At 29.5% G+C, this 22,549-nt stretch overlaps 2 protein-coding genes across 2 annotated transcripts; both read right to left on the reverse strand.

The window, feature by feature from the left end:
* Positions 1 to 3,437: 3,437 nt before the first annotated feature.
* Positions 3,438 to 6,917, reverse strand: LOC105641580 (PIF / Ping-Pong family of plant transposase). The gene is made up of 2 exons (XM_012226166.4): positions 6,489 to 6,917; positions 3,438 to 4,694 (listed from the first exon to the last, which is right to left on the reverse strand). Exons 1-2 carry the CDS (start codon positions 6,631 to 6,633, stop codon positions 3,652 to 3,654), a joined length of 1,188 nt encoding a protein of 395 aa, XP_012081556.1. The 5' UTR covers positions 6,634 to 6,917; the 3' UTR covers positions 3,438 to 3,651.
* Positions 6,918 to 19,280: 12,363 nt separating this feature from the next.
* LOC149495713 (protein SOSEKI 5-like) lies at positions 19,281 to 20,740 on the reverse strand. The gene is made up of 3 exons (XM_089722785.1): positions 20,427 to 20,740; positions 20,237 to 20,306; positions 19,281 to 20,019 (listed from the first exon to the last, which is right to left on the reverse strand). Exons 1-3 carry the CDS (start codon positions 20,632 to 20,634, stop codon positions 19,437 to 19,439), a joined length of 861 nt encoding a protein of 286 aa, XP_089578911.1. The 5' UTR covers positions 20,635 to 20,740; the 3' UTR covers positions 19,281 to 19,436.
* Between the last annotated feature and the right edge of the window lie 1,809 nt (positions 20,741 to 22,549).

Below are 22,549 nucleotides of genomic sequence, written 5' to 3' on the forward strand. Positions count from 1 at the left end.
GGGAAGAAGATATAGAAATTGAAAGATTTAAACAGTGGTTCTGCAAAAGTAATGCTCAAATGACGTTTTGAAGCCATGTCAAAAAATTCATTTATTTGTTTTATTTTTCACGCGTCCAAGTAGAAAAACCAGCATGCAGAAGAAAATAAGGTCATATAAAGGGAAATTTCGTACACTAATGTCATTGTCGTTTAGCCCAAAAATTTCAAATCCTAGAACGCAGTTGGATTGCTCAATCTGCAGTTGCAAACCAGTTGTTGTCCACAGGTAAAGAATGTCTTTTTTTCTCCATGTATTTATTTGGCCCCATCGTTAACGATTTGGTCCAACTCTCAACTTATAATTTGGGGAAACCGAACTTCCCATATAAACAATTTAATTTGATTTAGTTTAATTTTGTTTAACACATTCGATTCAGTTTTAATTTTCATATTAAAAATTAAAATTTTTTAGTCTGTTTGATTTTCATTAAGGTTAAAAAAAAAAAAAAAAATCAAATTCACTTAAAAATTAGCTAAACACCGAAGAAAATATAATCAATTTAATTTAATTATTTTAATTTTAATGTAATTAATTTATAATTAATAATTAATTAATTTTAATCGAATGTTATCGATTGGTTTAATTGTGTGAGTATAGCTTAAATTGTTAATTTAGGTTAAATTGTTGCATATGAAAATGCTTATAGTCCGCATAGGTTGTTCTTAAAAAATATTAGAAAATTTTCTAAAGCATTGGTGTTTCAACATATTATTTTATAAAACATTCATTTTACAAAAACTATGTGTTTTTTTCAAATAGTTTGAAGATATTATAAAATATTAATAATAGTACCTCTTATTTATTGTGTAAATAGCTCATTTTTATAAAAAATAATTTTTTTAATATTTGAAAATATTACAAAATATTTAGTTCAGCATTTTTTTTAAACCGCCAACTTTTATAAAAAAAACATTTTTATAAAAATATTAGAAATACAAAATATTGATAACTGTAAGTTATTATTTTATAATCCAATAATTTTTTGCAAAAAAATAGCTATTGTCCGTAAAATATTTTAAACTATTACAAAATATTTGGAACGAGATCTATGAGTTTGTAAACAATCAACTTTAAAAAAAAAATTACTTTTTACAAAGTATTATAAAGTATTACAAAAAATATTAACTGAGCTATTATTTTATAATCTTCTAACTTTTAAATAATATTTAAAAATATTATAAAATATTGATAATTTGAAATATTATTTTGTAAATATAACACTTTAAAATTTCGAGTATTAAATATTACTTCCTCTGTCCAAAAAGATAATCTATCTTTCTTTTTTAATTTGTTCCAAAATATAGTCCACTTTCCTTTTTTACATTATAGTTAGTTAATCCTTAAGTTGTCTATTATACCTTTATTAAATTTGATCTTAGTTTTAATAACTCTCATTATTTCTTATTACCAATATAATAATTGCTCATGTGTACTTTAAGATAGATATAATAGGAAAGTTATATGAATAAAATTGTCATTTAGCCATAATAACTACTACTTTCTCAATCTATGTGAAAATAAAAAGTGGACTATCTTTTTGAGACGGAATGAGTATAATTTTAGCAGGTCATGAATGGTGTCGCCTGAGAAAAAAATAATATTTTATTGGATTTAAGAATGATATTAACAGTAATTAATATATATGAAGTTTATTTAGACTATAAATATTTAGTCTTGATATATTTAATTTAATAATATCTCATGATTAATTAATTGGTGAATAGTGACGTAAGGGTGTAATTGAGAAATTCACATGTAGAGATTGGTGTAATTGAATAAGAATAAAAAGATATGTGGAGTTAATTTGAATATATAGAAGTTGTAGTATGATTTAATGATGTGACACTTTAAGCGAATCTCATATCGGCTAAGTACAAAGTAAAAGTAATGTATATAAAAAATGGATAAACCTTAAATTAGCAAGAAATTTTTTGAATTATAAGTTAGTTTTAGCCCAGGAATAAATGTGTGGGCCGAATGAACAACAAATATACAATTTTTACAAAATAGTAAAGTTTATGACAAAATAATGATAAGCAAAGCTTTTGTTTTATAATCTGGTAACCATAAAAAATTACTTTTTACAAATAATTAAGAGGTATGATGAAATATTGATAACTAAAGCTATTATTTCATAATTCGATAACATTAGAGCTATTATTTTGTAATTTAGCAATTTAAAAAAAAAATCATTATTCGCAATTTATGAAAAAATATTACAAAATAATGAAAACTGGAGTTATTATTTTATAATCCGACAATTTTGCATGCCCCGAATTTCCTTAAAGGCATTCTAGAAAATATTACAAAATCTTCTCTCTTCTGAAACTACACCTTTCACACTTGACTAACAGTGAAAAATTCATTTTTCGAACTGAAGACTAGTTAGTTTGATGGAGCCAAACCCGAGGGGTTAAATAGTACTTTTCTAACAAAAATTGAACCGAACAAACTAAACCAATCAAAGTCCAGCCCTTCTTCTTGCCATGTAAGAAAGGGGCTCAAATTTCACAAAAGAAAGAGTTGGGGCAAAAGCACAAATTCACTTAACAATTGGGGGGGTGGTGGAATTTGACTATTGTGCTTTGTATTTAAAGCTCATCTCTTTGATATATAAAATGAAATTTAAAAGAAAACATAAAAATTCATAATCCTGATTATTGCTAGAATTTCAAAATTTTTTGTGGGAATTGGATCAATAACTTAGTAGTACTATTTAAGCCGTTAGATTATTTAAACAAGTTATTTATTTTAAATATTTTCTCTCGATTATTATATTCAATGTTTATACTACTAATAAAAATTATAATTATAATGTACTCAATAACTTTTTTTTTTTGTATAGAATCTTTTTTTTTCTCAAAATTAAATATGTTCTTGTTTCTAAAATAATTTTATTCAATATTTTGACTTCTATTTTATGAAAAATAATATTCTTTAATACTCTCTTCATTCCTTAATACTGAACATTATATTTATTAAATTTGTCAATATGTGAAACTTATTAAAAATCACTCAAGTATTAGTAATATAGAAATAATTATCATTATATATACTTTTTCTGTTTTACAATATAATATTTATTTTCAATTATTTATAAAAATTTTATTGCAACGAAGTTTCATTATTATAATATTTTTATTTAATAAATTTTACCATTTTCAATTTAATTTAATTCATGTATATATATGATTTTTAATAAAATTTAGTAATTTTAAATTATTTTGTATATTATTAATATATATCCGTTGACCCACTGCCTTTACCGAGTCTATGATCAGGCCTGGGTGTGAAAACTTTGCTCTGAACTCAAGTGAGAAGTCTTAAAGGCAATTTTGAACACAGGAACTTTCAAAATTTAGACAAGTAGAAAATGTTGCTGTCAGTTATCAGTATAGTATCCATAATTTGCTTATTCCATCTATTTTCACTTTGTTTGCCCTTTCAGGGCAATGTCCATTACAGCTACAATACACAATAGGCAAAAAGCAATCCAACCCTTCTCTATTAGATGTTGAGGATCATGCTCTGGTTCCTGAGAGGGTCTAAAGATCAGAGAATTCAAACTTCTCCATCATATCAGCCTGTCTATGCATGATTTAACACTCTTCAAGGTGGCAATTTATTAGATATGTAGTAAGAGAACTTCTCCCTCATATCAGTACCAGTTTTGGAGGCCGATTCGCAAATTTGTTGCCGATAGTCCTTGTCATGATGATGAGACATGGGCATCTCCTCGAGCGCCTTATCCTCCATATCAATAACAATATTGTGAAGCAAACAGCAAACAAAGATTATTCTAGGCAGCTTATTCTTATCAGGTAACCACATTACTCCATGCATTATCCTCCACATCTCCTTTAGCCTTGCCAATGCAATTTGTGCTACCACTCTTGCTGCAGAATGTAGCTTATTAAACTCGGCCTGATGACCTGGGAGTGCATGTTGAAAAGGAGTAAGCAGCCATGGCAGTAGGGGGAAACCTGCATCTCCTATAATGTATTCTCCTAATTCTGCTCCTTCCATGAGCTTGATCTTTTTTCCATTTAGCCTTTTCCCTTCTTCAGAAAGTTTGTAGAAACTAGAGTTTTGGAGTACAAGAGCGTCACTTAAACTACCTGGGTACCCAACAATAACATCACGGATTCTCATGTCAGGATCCACTATTGCCTGCAAGACCATGCTGTGGTTCTTCTCCCTATCAATCCATACATCATTTGAATGGTCTACTGCAGACAGAGTCATGACAATGTGTGTAGTGTCGATCACACCACAGCAATTAGGAAGGCCATGTAGCTTCTCAAACTTGGACTTTACCTCTTCCATCTCCGTTTGGGAGGAAGGCCAGCGAAGATGATCGAGCCCTCTTTCTTCCATTGCTTCCACAAATCGCCAGGTTAAATGAGAAACAGTTGATTGGTTAATCCCAAATGCATCACCAATGTTTGACAATGATTCACCAGAGCTAAGCCTCCTAAGAGCAATAGCCACTTGGTCATTTAGAGACAATGGCTTCCCATTTGTACTGCTGAAGTTAGATTGCCTTGCCGTAAGAACATCATTCACAAGGGAACAGATGTAGTTGAATGTCTTTCTTGAAATTTTGAAAACGGACTCAAATTTCATGGAATTTCTTGATTCTGATAGAGGCCCTAAAAGAAGAACACGGATAATTATTCATGCACGTGCACATTTAACAATCAAATCTCAAAATATTCCAAGGAAATGAACAAATAATAAGATATTTCAAAGGAATGAATGTTTGGTGATAGGCAGCAAAATAAACTAATCATAAGTTAAAAAAGTACTTGATTACAGAAGAATAATTAATCTTTAATTTAGTCTCAACGCAAAAAGAGCAGCATGCATAATATTTTTATACACATGCCAGTTATTATCCAACAATGAACTTGTTCTTAGAATTACGAACTAATCTCACTCAATACATAAGTTTCACAAAACCATTCATCCATGTACACAGAATTACTTTAGTTTTCTGACGTTAAGCTCAATAACATAAAGAAAGTGTTCTAAGTTTAAACAGGAAACTGATAGGTGCTTCTGGAACAAACAAAATGAAACAATTTAAAACACTTCACAAACATAAATTACACACAAAGTTAGGTATTCCTCTCAGTAGTTCCTGGGAAAACATTCATAAGAACTATATAGTGAGAAAGGATACTGGTTTTACTAAAAAAATCCTTTGTACAGAATTTTGAACAATTAACTCATGGATTGTACTTAAACAAATGCCACAAAACTTGCAATGTTCATTTTTGCTATCGTGTTTCTAGGACTTTATTTCTGTATTTCTGTCCTCAAACAAAGCATAGTTTCAGGACTGACACAAAAACTAGAAAGCACTGTTCACTAGGAGTGCAGATAACATAGTTTGAGAATCAGATTATATACAACCATGTGTGTGTCTCCATATATATTCACCAAGCAAATGAGATAAACACAATTATAGTGGCAGATTCTGGTGGCAAAACCAGTGAAACCTCAATATTTATGCAATGGCCAATTGGGGAAGGTCCATACAACTTTGTCTGCCATGCCTTCATCTCACATACAAGTAAGTTGCTTTGTAAATGGATTTAATGAACAATTTTAGGTTCTTATTGAGTCATTTATACAGATAAAAAAATCCATTCATCTATAGAAACAGAAAATAGCACTGGACAGTCTGGACTAGCATATCAAGCACCAAGTTGTACAGACAGCCAGGCACAGAACAAAAACTAGTCCTGTCTACTCAGTTCGGCAGCATGAACCACTTTTACACAAATGCACATATACGCGCATCTTTTTCACCATTACCTTGTGTAAATACTTAATTAGTAACTGCATCTCAGCTTGTATCAAAATTTCAATAGATACAAACAGCCCATCTTCATAAACTTCATATCTTTTTAATGCATAATAACAACCTCCCCACTAGCAGTCATTGAGCTAATCATCTAACCAGTGAAAACTAGACTTGACCCATGACCTTAAATTCCATAAAAAAGATAATAAACATAACTAATGCAGCTGTAAACAACAAACCACAAAAACAGAAGGAACGGAATTAAATTAAAAATTCAACAATTGATACAAGAACAGAACCATACACATACAGCAAAAGAGCAATCCATTTGTAGATACTCTTTTAAAAGAATATATGAAACATGTGTAAAACACAATTGGTAAAGAATGTACAACAGCAATCACTATCAACTTAATTACCATAAACTTAATCCGACCCATGTCATAAAAATTCATCTATGTGAAAAAAAAAAAAAAAAAAAAATCATTTCCTTAAAACGCAAACATTAATATCAGTGCATAGAACAGAACCAACCACCAAAAACTCCGAACAAGATATCTAACGATCAGAATCAATAACCAAAGAATGATAAACTAATAAAATGTAGAATCAAAAACTGAAATAGAATGTGTACCAGTAATCCTCTTAGAGAAATCATCCCACCAATCCAAGGGCTGTTGGGATTGGGGATGCAATGAAGACAAAGCAGCAGCCAATACATTCTGGTCAACCTTCTTCTCTGCTTTCTTTCTTCTCTTAAAACCTCTAATGGGTCCCATCCAAAAACTAAAAAGAGACACTCAGAGGTGAAAAAGAGACTTGAATAATCAACAAGAAAAATCAAACAACTCCCTTCATCTAATTTAAAGAAATACAAAACATGCAAACTGATGTTGAGCTCAAGAAGGGAAGAGGAAAATGGTGAAAGTTAAAAGAATTTGAAGAGAAGAGAAAGAAAATTGAGTTTGAAGTGACGTGGGGCTTATTTTCTGCTAAAAAGAAGAATGTAACCGAAGAAAGAGAAATTATACACAAACAAAGCTACATATTATTCATGGGTTTCTTTCTTCTCTATGCTTCCTTCGTCTTTTATTAGTTTATTTCGTGCTCTATTTTCTTTATTGATATTTCATCAATTTCTTTTCTATGCATAATTTATAATTTCGCTTAATAAGCATAATTTGTTTTTTTTTATTTATTTCTATATACTCTCTCTTTCAATATTCTAAATTACAAACTCCATGTAAAAAATTTATAAATTTTTTAAATACATGTAAAAGTAAATATTTTTATTTAAAATAATATATGTTTAATAGTAATGTTGAAATGTTGGTTGAGACCTTCTATAAAAAAATGTTTGTTGAGACAAACGTAATCATAAAACTATTCTTCAAAAAAATATAAAAAACCATTAGATTATTCTTTTTATTTAACAATTGAATGATATCACTTATCAGTTCTGTATTAAATTTATTTTTTCAATTTAATTAAAAGGAATATATTCTAATCAGGGAAAGCATAATTGCTCTTTTCATATTGTATAAAGATGACAATTTTATCGTTGAAATTATCATCAATTTAATGAATATTATTTAAAAAATTGCCCTTATTGCATAATTTATAATTTTCTTTCTTTTTATTTGGACTCCTAAAAAAATTAAAAAGATAAAACCATTCACACTTGAAATAGAAAGTTTATAATTTATCATTTTGCATTAAAAATTGAATCATGCTCAATCCAACTAATCCTCTAAGATTATAGATTATTAATTTAGCACTTAAGCACTCCAAAGTTTAATGAGAAGTGTAATATCCAATTTGGGAAAGATAAAAGGTGGATCCCATCTCGCTCAATAGTCAATACTTTAAAAGAAAATCAAAACCAAATCCATTCTCTCCAATCATAACAAAACAATAACTATAATAATTAAATATTTACCTTGTAATATTTGAGGTGATAAAAGAGTTTGGAATATGAAAAGCCATCTTTTTTTTTTTTTAAGATGTTTTATGCATCAAGTAAAATAATTATAAAATTTCCAATGTGATCTTTGCAAAATATTGGTCATATATTTTTATTTGGTATGAAATAAGTGGATGTTCTATAGGCTAGAAGTCTGTATTCTTAATTATTACGAACTCTATCTTCCTATTTGTATAGGACTCTATTAGGATTCCACTTATGTAACTATATATATGTGGCTTCTCATCAATAATAAATTGACTCTCGTGTTCTCTCCCTATTCTCTCTATTCCTTTTTTTCCTCTATTTTTTTTTTTATCATTTATAACACATTATCAGCATGATTGTTCTACCTCGATTTGTTCTATAGATTTGAGGAGGGATAACTTATGGTTTGCGACAACCAAAGTTAAGATTCAAGTATTCTGAATTTGTTTATTTTTGAAAGGTACATAGACCAAAAACTCACATGAATGGATGTATTATTGCAAGATCGTAATTACTATAAGTTATTTTGATTTTGTAACATTAAGATTATTGTTTTATTATTATAATTATTATTATATATTGACATATATTATTAATGTGCTATCAATTTTGAGAATTGATTGATTTATTTTTAAATATAATTAAGATATTGTCATTATTATGTTTGGAGTTGTCTTAGCTCTTGATATAGAATTGCTAATGATATTTATACCTCGTATATGCTTTAGCAATATCGAGAGAGAAGATTTTATGATATATTTTGAATTTTTCATATCCTTTATAACATTGGCAAAATAAAAAGATCTTAATAAAGATCATAAGGCCACCCAACTGAATGTTGCTTCATTCCCTGAAGTGAATAGAATAATATATATATGGGTGTAGCAATGTCTACCTAACTAGATTTGAAGCATTTCCTGAAGTGAATGCAATAATATATGATATCGAGCGTGAATAATAACAAAGATATATTTGTCATTAGAAATATCAATAAGATCACAGTTGAAATAATGATTTTAGTAATTATGGTGACCACATAATTAAGAATAAATTTTAACATCGTAAGTGGTACAAACAAATGTAACATACATGGATATTGGTTATGTACTTATTATTACACCAAAATATTGAAAGATAAATTTGACTTTGGTAGTAGAAGAATATTTAAAGGCTCTAGAAGAGCAAATATTATTATCTAAAAGAATGAATTTTATGCATAATGCATTATTCCAAAGATATTCATTAAAATGGATATCATATGAAAATAAAAATTGAAATAAATATGATTGTAAACCGGAAGTTTACAAAATCTATTATTTGGCATGATCGATTGGACCATCCTGATAAAAAATGATGCAAAAGGGAAGATTTAATCCTTATATGGATATTTATTAAAGAATCAGAAGTTTCTTCAACTCTAATTAATTTTTCATGCTTATTTTATTTTCAAAGCAAATTAATTATTGAGCAATCACCAAGTAGAGTTTAAAAGAGCTGCTTCCATTTTCTGAAATATATAAAGTGAAATCATTGATCAATTCATCTATCATGTGGATTATTTGGATAATATATGGATGCATCCAAAAGATAGTTACATGATTATTATTAACTTGCAACATGAAGTTTGCAAAGATTATTGTCAACATGCAACCTAAAGTTTGCATGATTATTTAAGCAAATAATTTGGTTAAAAATATAATTTTCAGATTATGCTATTAAGACAATTTATCTTGAGAATGATGGTGAATTTACACATCGACCTTTAATGATTATGGTATGTGTTATAACTATAAGGCAACCAGTTGTTGCTTCTATTTATGCTCAAAATAATTTAGTATAATCATTTATTAAATAATTGCAATTGATTGCAAGGTAATTATTATGAGAACAAAGCTGTCTATTGTTGTAGAGGGACATACTATTATATGTAGTAGCATTTACTCGCATTCAGCTAATAAGTTACTATACGTTCTCTCCTTTATAATTGGTTTTGGATCAGGAACCAAATATTACCCATTAATTAATTTTTAAATGTGCAGTATATATTCTAATTCACCACAACACACTAAGATGGGTCCTTAAAGAAAGTTGAAAAATCTGTCAGGTATAAATTTCTGTGTATGGTTGAATGTCTACAATTTTTTTTATGAGACATTTATCAAATGTCAAATTTGCTAATTGTTATGGTCCCGATATTAGAGAAGAAAATAAGCAGCTAGAAGAATAATTAATTGGAAAAGAATTATCATTATTATATTTTGATCTCATCAAGGCAGTGTGATTTAAAAAAAAAGTTTAAAAGATAATTCATTCGCAAAATATTGCAAATTAGTTACTGAATACGTTCACTGATCCAAAAGAAGATAACTAAATCTTACATACTAGCTGCAAATGCTCTTATTAGTATTGAAGTCCCTAAAGGATAAGCTGCCTGTGCTAATGAATCTATGGCATGCCTAAAGCATGGTATATTGGTACCAAAGATAAAAAAAAAATAAAATGAAAGAAAAGGAGCAAATAGTCAAGATAGTCAAGTTCTAGAAAGTAATTTCTAGTAGAAATCCTAGATATGACTAATAAGTTTTCCAAAGAAACTCAGGTACCTGAAATCAATAAAGATTATGAGATTTCTATAAATTATGTCATATCAGGAAAAATATGAAACTAATATAAAAGAAATGTCGACAATATTTTTATGATATAGCGCTAAATTTTTTAAAAGATTATGAGGATCTTAAGAACTGTCTATTGAGAATATGGGCATCAAGAGATGTCAAGCCAGTAGAATACAAATATGTACTTGTGTGAAATTGAAATGTGGTCATCAGATATAAAGCAAACTTGTTGCACAAGTTTTTCGCAAAGAACTGACATTGATTATGAGGATAAATACCCTTATATGATGGATCTAATTATAATTTGATATTTGATTATTCTGATAATTTATAAGAATTCGAAATACGTCGAATGAGTTAATGGCTGCATATTTATACGCTAACTTAATGTAGATATCTAGATGAAAATCCCTGAAGGATTCTGGTTGCTTGAAGCATAAAGTTAAAATTCTCGAGAAATTTATTCAACTAATATTATAGAGCTCTATATGGATTAGTGGATAATGATATCCATGAAATATTGAAAAAATTCTTTAAGCAAGCAAATTAAGACCCTGAGAAATATATTCAAGATTTCTATATGGAATAATGAAATCTCAATACATATAGTATAATCGCCTTAACGATATTTATGGCTGAGAAAATATTATATTATTTTATGATTATTGCATTTATTATATCCTTTTGTTGAAAGTCACATGCTTCCATACTTTTGATATTTATTCTATATATTATCACGAGTAAGATAATCTCTTGATTAATGAATATTTGTTGAAAGAATATTTTAATGATATTATTATATGTTCATGAATTTTTTTTATAATGAGACTTTGAATATGAATTTATCAATATTTGATTCATGAGCATTATTAGAACTCCTGAAGAGTTTTCAAAAATTATATTTTCCTTAAAGGAAGAGTTTGAGATGAAAGATATTAGGAATATAAAGTTTTATTTCGGCCTGAAGATTGAGCATTTCATAAATGAAATTTTGTCTATGAATCCACATATATGACTAAGTTATTAAAATGATTTTATGTGAATCCCAATGGCTTGGAGGTCACTTGATAAGAAAATGACTATTTTTCAATTTTGAGAAAATTATGAAGAACTTATTGGTCCTGAAGTACCATATCTTAGTGTAATAAAGAAGCTAGTGTATCCTGCTAGTCGTATGACTAGATTTAAGTATTTTTATAAATTTTATTTGCAAGATATAGTTGTTCTTGAATATAAAGAAATTGAATAGAGTTAAATATGTATTTTGATATCTCCATAGCTTGATATATATGAGTTATATTATAACTAACATGAGGGGGAGTAAATATGCACTGTACTCTTTTTCTCTTTTACCAAGGTTTTTTTTTTTTCCACTGGGTTTTTCTGATAAAGTTTTTTAATGAGACAGTATTTCAACGCTTATTGAAGAAAAGAATAATGTAATCTTTTTCCTTCACTAAGATTTTTTTCCCACAGGGTTTTTTCTTAGTGAGGTTTTAATGATGCATATTTTTTGAAAAATGGACATTCAAAGGGGAGTGTTATAAAATAAGTGGATGTCCTATATGGGCTAAAAGTCTGTATTTTTAATTATTGCAAACTCTATTTTCCTTATTTGTGTAGGACTCTATTTTCCTAATTTGTGTAGGATTCTATTAAAGTTCCACTTATATAATTATGTATAGGGCTTCTCATCAATAATAAATTGACTCTCATATTCTCTCCTTATTCTCTTTTTATTTCTCTCCCTATTTTTCTATTATTTTATAATATTATTTTATTTTTATTTAATAATGAAGTGGTATTATGATTCAATTTTCATTTTTCATATTAAATTTGTTTTCTCTCTTCAATTAATTGTACAAATATCACTCTAAAATTAAGAGATTTCTTGACGTAGATTATTTCCGACTTGTCTCCTAACATAATAAAAGTAATAATTTAACATGTAAATGTAATTTACAATCTCACTGTTAACTTGATGGGGCCAATTCAGAAGTACACGAAATCGCAACAAATAATAAAGAATGTATAGATTATTATTCCCACGAGGATTGTATAGCAAAACGTGTTAATCTACTATTATCTAAACGACAATAAGAAGAATAATTATAAAAATAAAAGAAATAAAATCAAGCAATGAATAAGAAATCATGCAAGTAATTGTTGAAAAGAAATAAAGGTTTAAAGGTTAATAGAGATTTTGACCTCACTTAATTATATCCAATTTATCCTATTAGTTTGATAATTAATTTTAATTATTTAAGAAGGAGAAATAATCCTAAAATTATTAATAAGCTCTCTCGATGTTTATTAGCTATTTTAATCCAATTCAATTACCCATCTCTTAATGACACAACCAAACATAGATTAAATCATTAAGTTCTTGTGATTATGCAGGAATCCACAAATTAAGGTCTTTAATTTTATGAAAACCTCACACGAGTCAAATCATCTAGCTCTCACATTAAGTTGTTATTCCCATGAAATATATTATCATGTTCATATCAAAACCCATTTTCTCAATAGTGATTAATGAAATAGATCAATACAGGAGAGAAACTTTGCCTGTAAGCATTAAGATCAATAATAAATTTTACTTGAGTAAAGAAAATTAAATATAATATTATAAACTAGAGTTGAATTTAAGCTACATTATATCCCTAGTAAAAAGATTTAATTCGAAAATTAAACTCAATTAAACTTGTAAATAATTCCATAATGAATAATAAACAAGAAAAGAATTTAGAAATAAAAACTAGTTGACGACAGGCTTGAGCGGCTTCGTTGAATCTTGGCACCAACTTAAATACTTACAAGAGAGAAACTATGTAAAGAACAATAGAACAAAAGATAATGGATAAACTAGCTAGTCTATCTCTTTATATAGATTCTTTTTGAAATATCTTCGAATTTGTTTAGGAAAGTAAATCTTTATTGAGAAAAAATCTTTTAGAGATAGAAAACTGTTAGGCTTTATATTTTTTCTCAATTAGGACTCTCCTAGCATCGAAATAGGATTCTAGTTTGATAAGGCACGTCCCATAAGATTCTCATGTCTGGAATTTTGGCCCAAGTTGAACTCTGCAGAGTAGCACGGGATGCTGGGTAGCACGGCCTGGGTGTGCTCCTTGTTGGAAGCCATGGATAATTATTGCTTTTAATCTTCTTTTGTATTTTTATCTGGTTTTCTATAAAAATGCTACAAAATTCCTCAATATCAAGTGAAATATGGTTCAAGGAAGCCTTATTAAAAAACATAAATAAATCTAACTAAAATAAAACAAATTAAGTAAAACTTAAAAGAAATCCTAAAGAAAACTTACTAAAAATGTAACATCCCTTCCCGGTCCACCCGTTAACCGAATGAACCGAGCCGAGACGCTACAATCTGGTTGAACTTATATCCTGTCATGCTGATATCATCCTGTATGCTAAATATGAATACAAAACACTCCCAATTAAACTCCAAACTTCCAATATCTCCAACTAATCATCATAACACAATAACACTTTATATATATATATATATATATATATATATATATATATATATTCATAACTGTATAAATCCTCAATAGCATTTAATATCCAGCAATTAATTACAGTCATTATATATATCAAGTCTTCATGACCTAATCATACCAACTATAGTAAAATATTTCATATTCAATCATTTCATAAGTATTATTCTTATCTCCAAATACTTACGCCAAAATAATTACATGCTTCACTTATTCTTTTCAATTACATAAGCTCTAACAAATGTAATAATTATACATGCCATAATTCTTAATTATATAACTCTCAATCTACTACTCCCAAATTAGTCACTTCTGCTTTGATAGTACTCTTCAAGTCTTCAAGTAGAAACCACAATCTTCAAATTACGCGTGATAACAATCGACGCGCTGAATATAAAACTCAGTGGTGCTCATAATTCACATACTTAACAAAGTGCGATGGCAACTTACTTAAAATACACATTTCATAAAATCATTGATACTCTTAGAATCATTAAATTTCAACATAAATGTATCTTTATAGTGAAGAATAAACTTCTAATTCATAACATACATAATTGAGTTCTAATTATCTCATAACTCCTTTACATGAACCTATAATCACACATATCATGATACTATCATGATCTTACCTGCTGTTCATTATGCTGTATGAATTAAATAAATAAACATGTAAGAACACATAACAGTATATTTTCATTGTCTTACTTGCTGTTCATTATGTTGTATGACTTATGCACTTTTTATTCACATCATATAAGTTATAATTAATAAAATCTCATAACTGTATGGCTCCTTAAGAATTAAATAAATAAACTTGTAAGCATACATAGCATTATACTTTCATGATCTTACCTGATGTTCTTTATGCTGTATGAATTCTGCAACTTTTATTAAAACTCAGTGAATATCGCAACGAATAAAGAAACATATAAGCACATACATATGTATAAATAAACATGTAATCACATATGGAATGTAAGCACACATATCATGATACTTTCATTATCGTACTTGCTGCTCCTTATACTGTATGATTATGCAATTTGTAGTCAATATAACTGTATAGCTCCATAAGATTATAGTGAAACCAAAGTGATAAGAAGAACTATATGAAACTGGATGAATACTGTATGACTGGGCTGCTATGGCCATTATATAATCATATCCACTCAACGGCTTGTAGCAGGAGTACCAAACTGTATGGGGCGCAGATCTGCTATCCTATGTCGCGACATAGCCTTATCTAAGTGGTTTCTACCTAACCTCAATGGAGCATATTATTGGTATGTCAATATATAAAACAAAGCATATTAACTGCTTCATAATTTCATAACCCATACTGCTTACCTGTATGCTGATAGCCTCGCCAAGCGGGCAACTTGTGTCATGTTAGTTTCACATCATTTGCATCATGTTATTTTCACATCATTTGCATGCTTGCATTTTGTGTTTATACATGTGTTCATGTTGTCTTTTTGTTTTAAAATGATTGGAGGCATACACGTTGAGCAAAGGAATACAATTGCATAGAAAATGAGGTCCAAATGAGCATCAAAACACATGTCGCGAGCGCGCCATGCAAAGTCACAAGCGCGAGAAGCACACATGAGGGTCAGTGAGTTTACAGGTGAGATTCGCGAGCGCACAATAAAATTCGCGAGCGCGAGAAGCACAAAATGAGAGTCAGAGAGTTTACAGGCACAATTCGCGAGCTCGACATGAAATTCGCGAGCGCGCGTCGTGTATTCCAGCCTGCACAGTCTGTACTATTTTGGTCATATCTCTCAATCTATAACCCCGATTTGGGTGATTCAAAAACCCATGGAAAGCTAACACATAGAGGAACAAATAACTCTTGACCACTTCCTAATTCCATCGTTAAATAGGGTCAAAATCAAGGTGAAGTTACTGGTTACTTTTCCAGCAAAACCTGTTTCAGCATGAACTCACTATCTACTTCATTTATTCATTTCATCTAATGCTTTTTCACCATTTTCAGTCTTCTTACTCAACACTAAGCAACATATCTTCTCATTATCAACACACCACACAAATTCTCATGCAAAGAAATTAATTAAACTAAAAGAGATAGCACACCTTCACTCCAAAAAGCTTGAGCTCTTCTTTTTAGCTTCCTTCTACCTTTGGCTCACCTCTCCTATACATAAGAATTCTTATGAATACTCTAAAAATATCACCAAATGATTCAATTATGAAATTCAAGAAGGTTTACTTGAATAGAATAGAAGTTGAATGTAATGCTTGAATCTCATGAAAATTGATGGAGAAAGGAAGGTGAAGTAAGGTAAAGGAAGTAGATGAAGGAGATGAAGATGATGAAGGAGATGAAGAAGATAAAGACGAAAAATGGGAAAGTGAAATGGAAGTCTCGGGTAGACTCCAAAAATATCATGATTTTGTGTGTAAAATTACCACATGGTACTTCAAATGTCAATATGTTACAACTTAATACCTAAGCTTTATCTTTTAGTGCAAGTAAGTCCTAATCCTTATACTTTGATCTTTTTGTTTCCTTCAAGTAAGTCCACTTCTTTTCCTTATTTCAGTTACATCCCATTCTACCCCACTCTGGACTCTAATGGCTCGAACCGGGTTTTGGGTCAGCCCTACTCGACTCTATGCAACGACTCGATTCCACAACTTACTATTTCAGACATAGAAAAATGGGACGTTACAAAAAATAACTATAAAAATAAAACATATCATAACCCTCCCTTAATTATAATTTTTTTTTTTGGGAGATCCTGCCACGCTTGCAATATGACTGCAATATTGATGAATTCATAAAATTGGTTGAAATATTTTATAATAATAGCTCTTCAAAGGATCCGATAATCTTTATTACTAATAAACCATAATTAGATGAACTCTGGTAATTTATGTTTTAGTAGTTTCAACAATAAATTTAAGGATTTCTTATTGCATTTAGAGCTTAAGTTTCAAACCTAGCATTTAATCTCTTTGTAGTTACAAGTGCTAGTTTACCATAAATAGCCTACCTAATGCTAGTTGTATGAATTAAGCAATAAAGAATTCTACTACCTCCGTTCCATAATACTTGTCACATTAAGAAAATAGTTTATTCCAAAATACTTGTCATATTTGTAGTTTCAAGGAGTAATAAATCTTTTTTTTTTCTATATTTACTCTTTGTATATGACCAATAATTATTACTTCAATTTAATGGTTTTCTTAAAGAATTAGTATTAAATTAAGGGTAATATAGTCAAATTATTAAATAATTTATTATAAATTAGACAAATTTAATGGTTTTAAACTTCTTCTCTTTGTATTCTACTCTTGGATTTCAGCCCTACCTTTTGATTAAAAAAAAAATTACTAAAGGCAATTGAGTCCATATACAAAATTAAATCAAATTAGTTATCAATTGATTGAACGAAAGAGTCAAAATAAAACCTTTTAAATTTTTAGTTATTGGAGGTTTTAAGAGCTAATTACTCCTGATATTGTCTATTTTACCAAATTGGTTAATCTAGAGATGGGTATTTGGAAATTACACGAAATTAGTACAAATCAAATAAACTGATTTTTTTTTTTCTTAAAGAAAAAGAATTGCTATATTAAGAAGAAACATCCAAAAGAACAATAGATAAAGTAGAACAAGGAACTTCTTCTACCCATATAGTGGTATTTATAGAAGAAAAACCTAATCTAGAAAGGGCATGGACAACTGCATTGTCTTGCCTACGAGTATGAGACAACCGCCGATGGCCAACCTGCTGAAACAACGAAGAAAGCAACAGCAAATGTGTTTCGTATTCAGACTCAGGAAAATCATCAAAAGACAAAAGCTGGACCAGTTGAAGTGGATCCGACTCCAACGTAAAGGAGGAAAAGCCCATCGATATGGCACTCTAAACGCCAAAATACATTGCTTCAATCTTCATGCACTTGGTTTGTTGCTAGAACATCTCCCAAGTGATCCCTTATAACAAAGCCCAAGCCACAACCATGTCCCTTTAAAACAGACGCATCAACATTCAACTTGAACTGCCCAAGCTCAGGTGGACTCCAACGTACTATACCCCCAGTGCTAGCTGAATAGGGCACCCTTACATTATCATCTTGGAACTCATACAACAAAGAAGTACCCATATGAACAATATGCTCAGTATTCAACTTTCGTTTCTAAAAAAGAAAATTATTTCGAGCTTTCCACAGAGAACAAGCAATAATAGCAAACACCTAAAGCTGCTGGCTTTCATAATTTAGAGCTAAAAGTTGAAACCAGTCAATAAAATGATCTTGCAAATACTCAGCACAAATACGCAAAGGGAAGAACCTCCAAACATTTCTTGCTACTGTGCAATTCTTCAAAACATGCATAACACATTCGACACCGTCACTGCACAAAGAATAGATGGGATTAAGCTCTATACCTCTTCTCAATAAAGCATCAAGAGTCGGGAGTCGGTCCCTACATGCACGGAAGATGAAATGTTTGAGGGATATCCATACTCCAAAGCTTCTGCGATAGTCCATTATTAGTGGTAGAAGAAGAAGACCCATGAGAGATCGATTTTTGGCTCACAAAAGTAAGATGGTAACCTCTTTTGACCGAGTACCGTCCATTCTTTGTAAAACCCAAATCAAAACGTCCTGAGGCTGATTCACACTCAGCGGTAAGTAAAGAATTTTTTGCAGCTTCTACTGGTAAGAATTGAGTAGAAATTAACGCAGAGTTCCATTATAGAGTGATTAAGTAAACTGTTAACAGTAGCAGCCTCATCCAAAATCGAAACAAGAAATTCGATTTTATCCATACCATGATCACAAATCCAGCGATCTTGCTAGATACGAATCTGAGAACCATCCCCCACCCGCCATCGATATCCTTGCTCCAGAACCCTTCTGGCCTTAAACAGACTACTCCACGTAAAACTAGCCTGAAAACTCGACCGAGCCTCCATGAATGACGATCTCGGATAGTACCTTGCCCGCAACGGTCTTGCCACCATGGACTCTGGATACTTGATTTTTTTTTTTTTTTTTTTTTTTGAACAGACAAAATTAGTTCAATTTGATTCTATTTTTCAGCTTTAATTTATTTTTTGGGTTAAATCAATTTGGTTAATAGATTTTTTAAAAAATGAAACTGAAAAGAACAATCCATGGAAACAGAACAAATGGGTGCGGTTTAGTTGGATTTTACCAGTTATTTTTCCAGCCCTAGGTTAACCTGACCGTTGGGGTTCATATAAGTGTGAAACTAGCAATGTTTACTCACTATAAGAACAAAGGGCATACTTTGAATAAAAGCTAACTCCATACTACTACAAATCAAAACTAGGTGGCCTTTATTTCCATTTAAAACTTAAATTTCATAGTTGAATCAAATGAAACACATAATTACAAATATAATAAAGAAATCACAGCATTCTTCTCCTATTTGTTCACATTATGATTAAAAAAACTTCAACTCCTCATCCATTTTTGCACATCTTTGATCAATACTTTTTTTCCTTCATACTCTCAAAATCTTTGAACCTTTTCGATCCACACCCACATCCAATCAACTTCATCAGAAGTTTCGTATCATTCCTTCTCTCGCTATTGTGATCTCTTCCAACCTTCTGATAGGTAACATTAGCTGCTGATCTATAAATCTCTATGGACTTTTCCAAGTTGTCAGAAGTTTCTGAATTATACTTCATTATGTCAAGTCCTTCAAGTTCGGGTTCAGCTTCTTCGATTTCTAATTTTATTGTTTGATCATTATCTGTCTGTGTTGACACATTAGACCCTTTTCTTGAAAGTTCTCCAGCAGTTTTCGCCTTGTAAACTTTGTGTTCAATTGAACTCGGTGAATGATTTTTTCTTCTAGTGACCGAAGAATTTGAATTCTCACTGGTAAAGCTGTTCATCTCTGATGAACGTCTAGAGGTTGATGATGATATTGATTCGTTGGATCGGAAACTTTGAGAATTTTCATCGAGTAGTGAACCTTTGAGAATGTAATCTTGGCTTTGACAAGGATGTATAAAATCATCATCTGACAAGTCTTGCCATATATATCCATTCTTGTAGCTCCTGAACAAAGAAATCAATCATATACACACTATTAATCTGTAGCATTATGACAAAAACAACTCCTGACAGCAAGGTCTACTCGTCTCTAAGAGATAAAAGACTTGATATTAATAAAAATTAAAAAGAAAAAAAATATTGTCTTATGCAATACCATTAATAGACAGTATTATTAATACTTTTTTCTAAAATGTCAGAACATTGAAGCCTAATCATGTACCTTTTGGAAGCCCAAGAGTACATGCTTGTCATTCCTTGACCTCTTAGAAGGTTTAGTGTCTTCAACACGTCTGAAAGAAAGGTTAAAAAAAAAAAAAAAAAAAATTCCTGTAAAAGTACTATACTGATGGGATCTTGAAATTGCAAAAACTTCCAAGAAATGTTTCTCTTTACTTGTATGATTTAATTACCTCTTAGATATAGTCCTTGAGCAGAAGAGAGAGGGACTTCGACAAAATGAGGATGCTCAAATTGACCATTTCGCGATAGGTAGTAAATAACAGCTACCTTTTTCTCAGGTTTTAGTTGTGGTTTGTTCTGTTTCTTGGTGATTTGAAGACTGGATTCTTGATCTTGATACTTCTTCGGTACCATTATCTCTATGGAATTGGTAGCCATTACAATAGAGAGAAGGAAAACGAAGGTAGTTAAAGATGCAGTAGCAATAGAATAGAAGATGATGCTTTATAAATCAGGAAAGCTTAACTATTTCTAGCTGTTGTGAGTGCTGCAGGCATAGAAGTTGAGAGCAGGAATGGAGGGGACAGCTTGGAGGAAAAATGGGAATTTGCCTGTACTTAAAAGGGCATACTATTTGGGTAGAGACAATTGCTAATAAACAAAAACGGGAAACTATTGCAAGTCGCATCATCCTCATAGTTTTTCTCATCAGAAGAAGCTACCATACAACCCAGATTCCATATTATCTTGTTTAGTGATTGAAATTTTGACCATTATATTTATATAATATTTCGCTTTTTACATAATATAATATAATTTATGCCAATGAATAAATATTATAAACCTTGCTATAATTTCCATTTTCTTCACTAAAACAAATAATTAAATATAAATGTCATATAATCATTTTAGGTTAATGTTTAAAAAGGCTAAATCATTAAAAAAAAAAACTCTAAACTTTGCAGGTAGTTTTAATTGTATTCTAAATCCAACTTTCTTCTTCTCCTAATACCTGAACTTCAATTTTAGTTATAATAGCAATTTAATTTCAAAATTGTATCCAATTTAATAATAAATATTTATTTCAATTGCCTTAAAAAAATATTATATTCAAATTGTAGCCAATATTGAAATAAAAAAATAATATATTCATCTTAAAATAAAATATTATTTATTTATTTATATAACATTAACAACAAATAATGATTCCCTAAAAATAAAATTATGTTGTAACGAATAAAACTTATTTTTATGAGAGATTTAACTTAATAGGTATAATTTTAATAAAATCTAACTAAAATTTCATGCTTAAGAAAATGGCAAAACAAAAACCTGAACTAATATTCTGTGCTTATAACTAATTAAAATTTATTATTTTACTTGGCTTTTTATGAATTTAAAAAAAAAAATCTAACTAATATTAGTTAGAGTGTTATTAAATGATGAGTTTTTGGTTAACCTGACCATATAGATCTAGCGAAAATAATACTATTCATTAAATTAGATACAATTTCAAATTAGGATACTATTCTAATTAAAATTGAAGTTCAGAGTATTAAGAGAAGAAAGTTTAATATAGAGTACAATTAAAACTGTCCGCAAAGTTTGAAATTTTTTTAATGATCTAATCTGTTTGAAAATATGTATTCCAAACTTTGCAACTTATTACGATTGAATTTTTTTTTTTTTTTAATGGACACCCTAATTTGCAAATTTGAGATCAATTGCACCCTAACACAAATTTGAAGGAAAATCCCATTTCAAATTGGCCCTCAACTATTTTAGTTGCATTCCATTAAATCTATTTTAAATTTAATCTATTTTTGGGTCAATTCAATCTTTTCTTTTTAGAATAAATTCAATTCAATTTTTATTCAGACAAAAATAATATTATTCACATTTTCAAAAGGTAAAATATTTAAAAATTAAAAACCCAAAAAAAAAATTGCAAAGCTTCTATTCAGAAATGCTAAAATTTTCCATGTGTGTCAATATCATAAATAATCAAAAATAATCACAGTTATATTTTCCCTTTTTTTTTTTTTTTTTTTGAAGCTACATATTTAGTTCAATCTATCAATGAAAAACTAGATAATTATAGTTTTAATATTTATTTTTTGTTTTGTATTTTTTTAACTATATCCAACTAGAAGATAAAATTAAAAAAAAAAAAACAAGGAGAAATAAAAAAAAAAATCCAATTTTAAGTTGTAAAAAAGCAACTTTATTATCTTTAGTCTTGAATTACAATTTTTCTCTATTTTTGAATTTTTATCTTTTAAAAATACAGATACAAGTATTTTTTTGTTTTAACAGTTTGGCCCTAGACTTAAATTGAGTTAGTAGCAAGCAA

This window comes from Jatropha curcas, chromosome 6, assembly GCF_041381405.1.
Source record: "Jatropha curcas cultivar XTBG-Jc1 chromosome 6, XTBG_Jcur_1.0, whole genome shotgun sequence".
NCBI classification, from domain to species: domain Eukaryota; kingdom Viridiplantae; phylum Streptophyta; class Magnoliopsida; order Malpighiales; family Euphorbiaceae; genus Jatropha; species Jatropha curcas.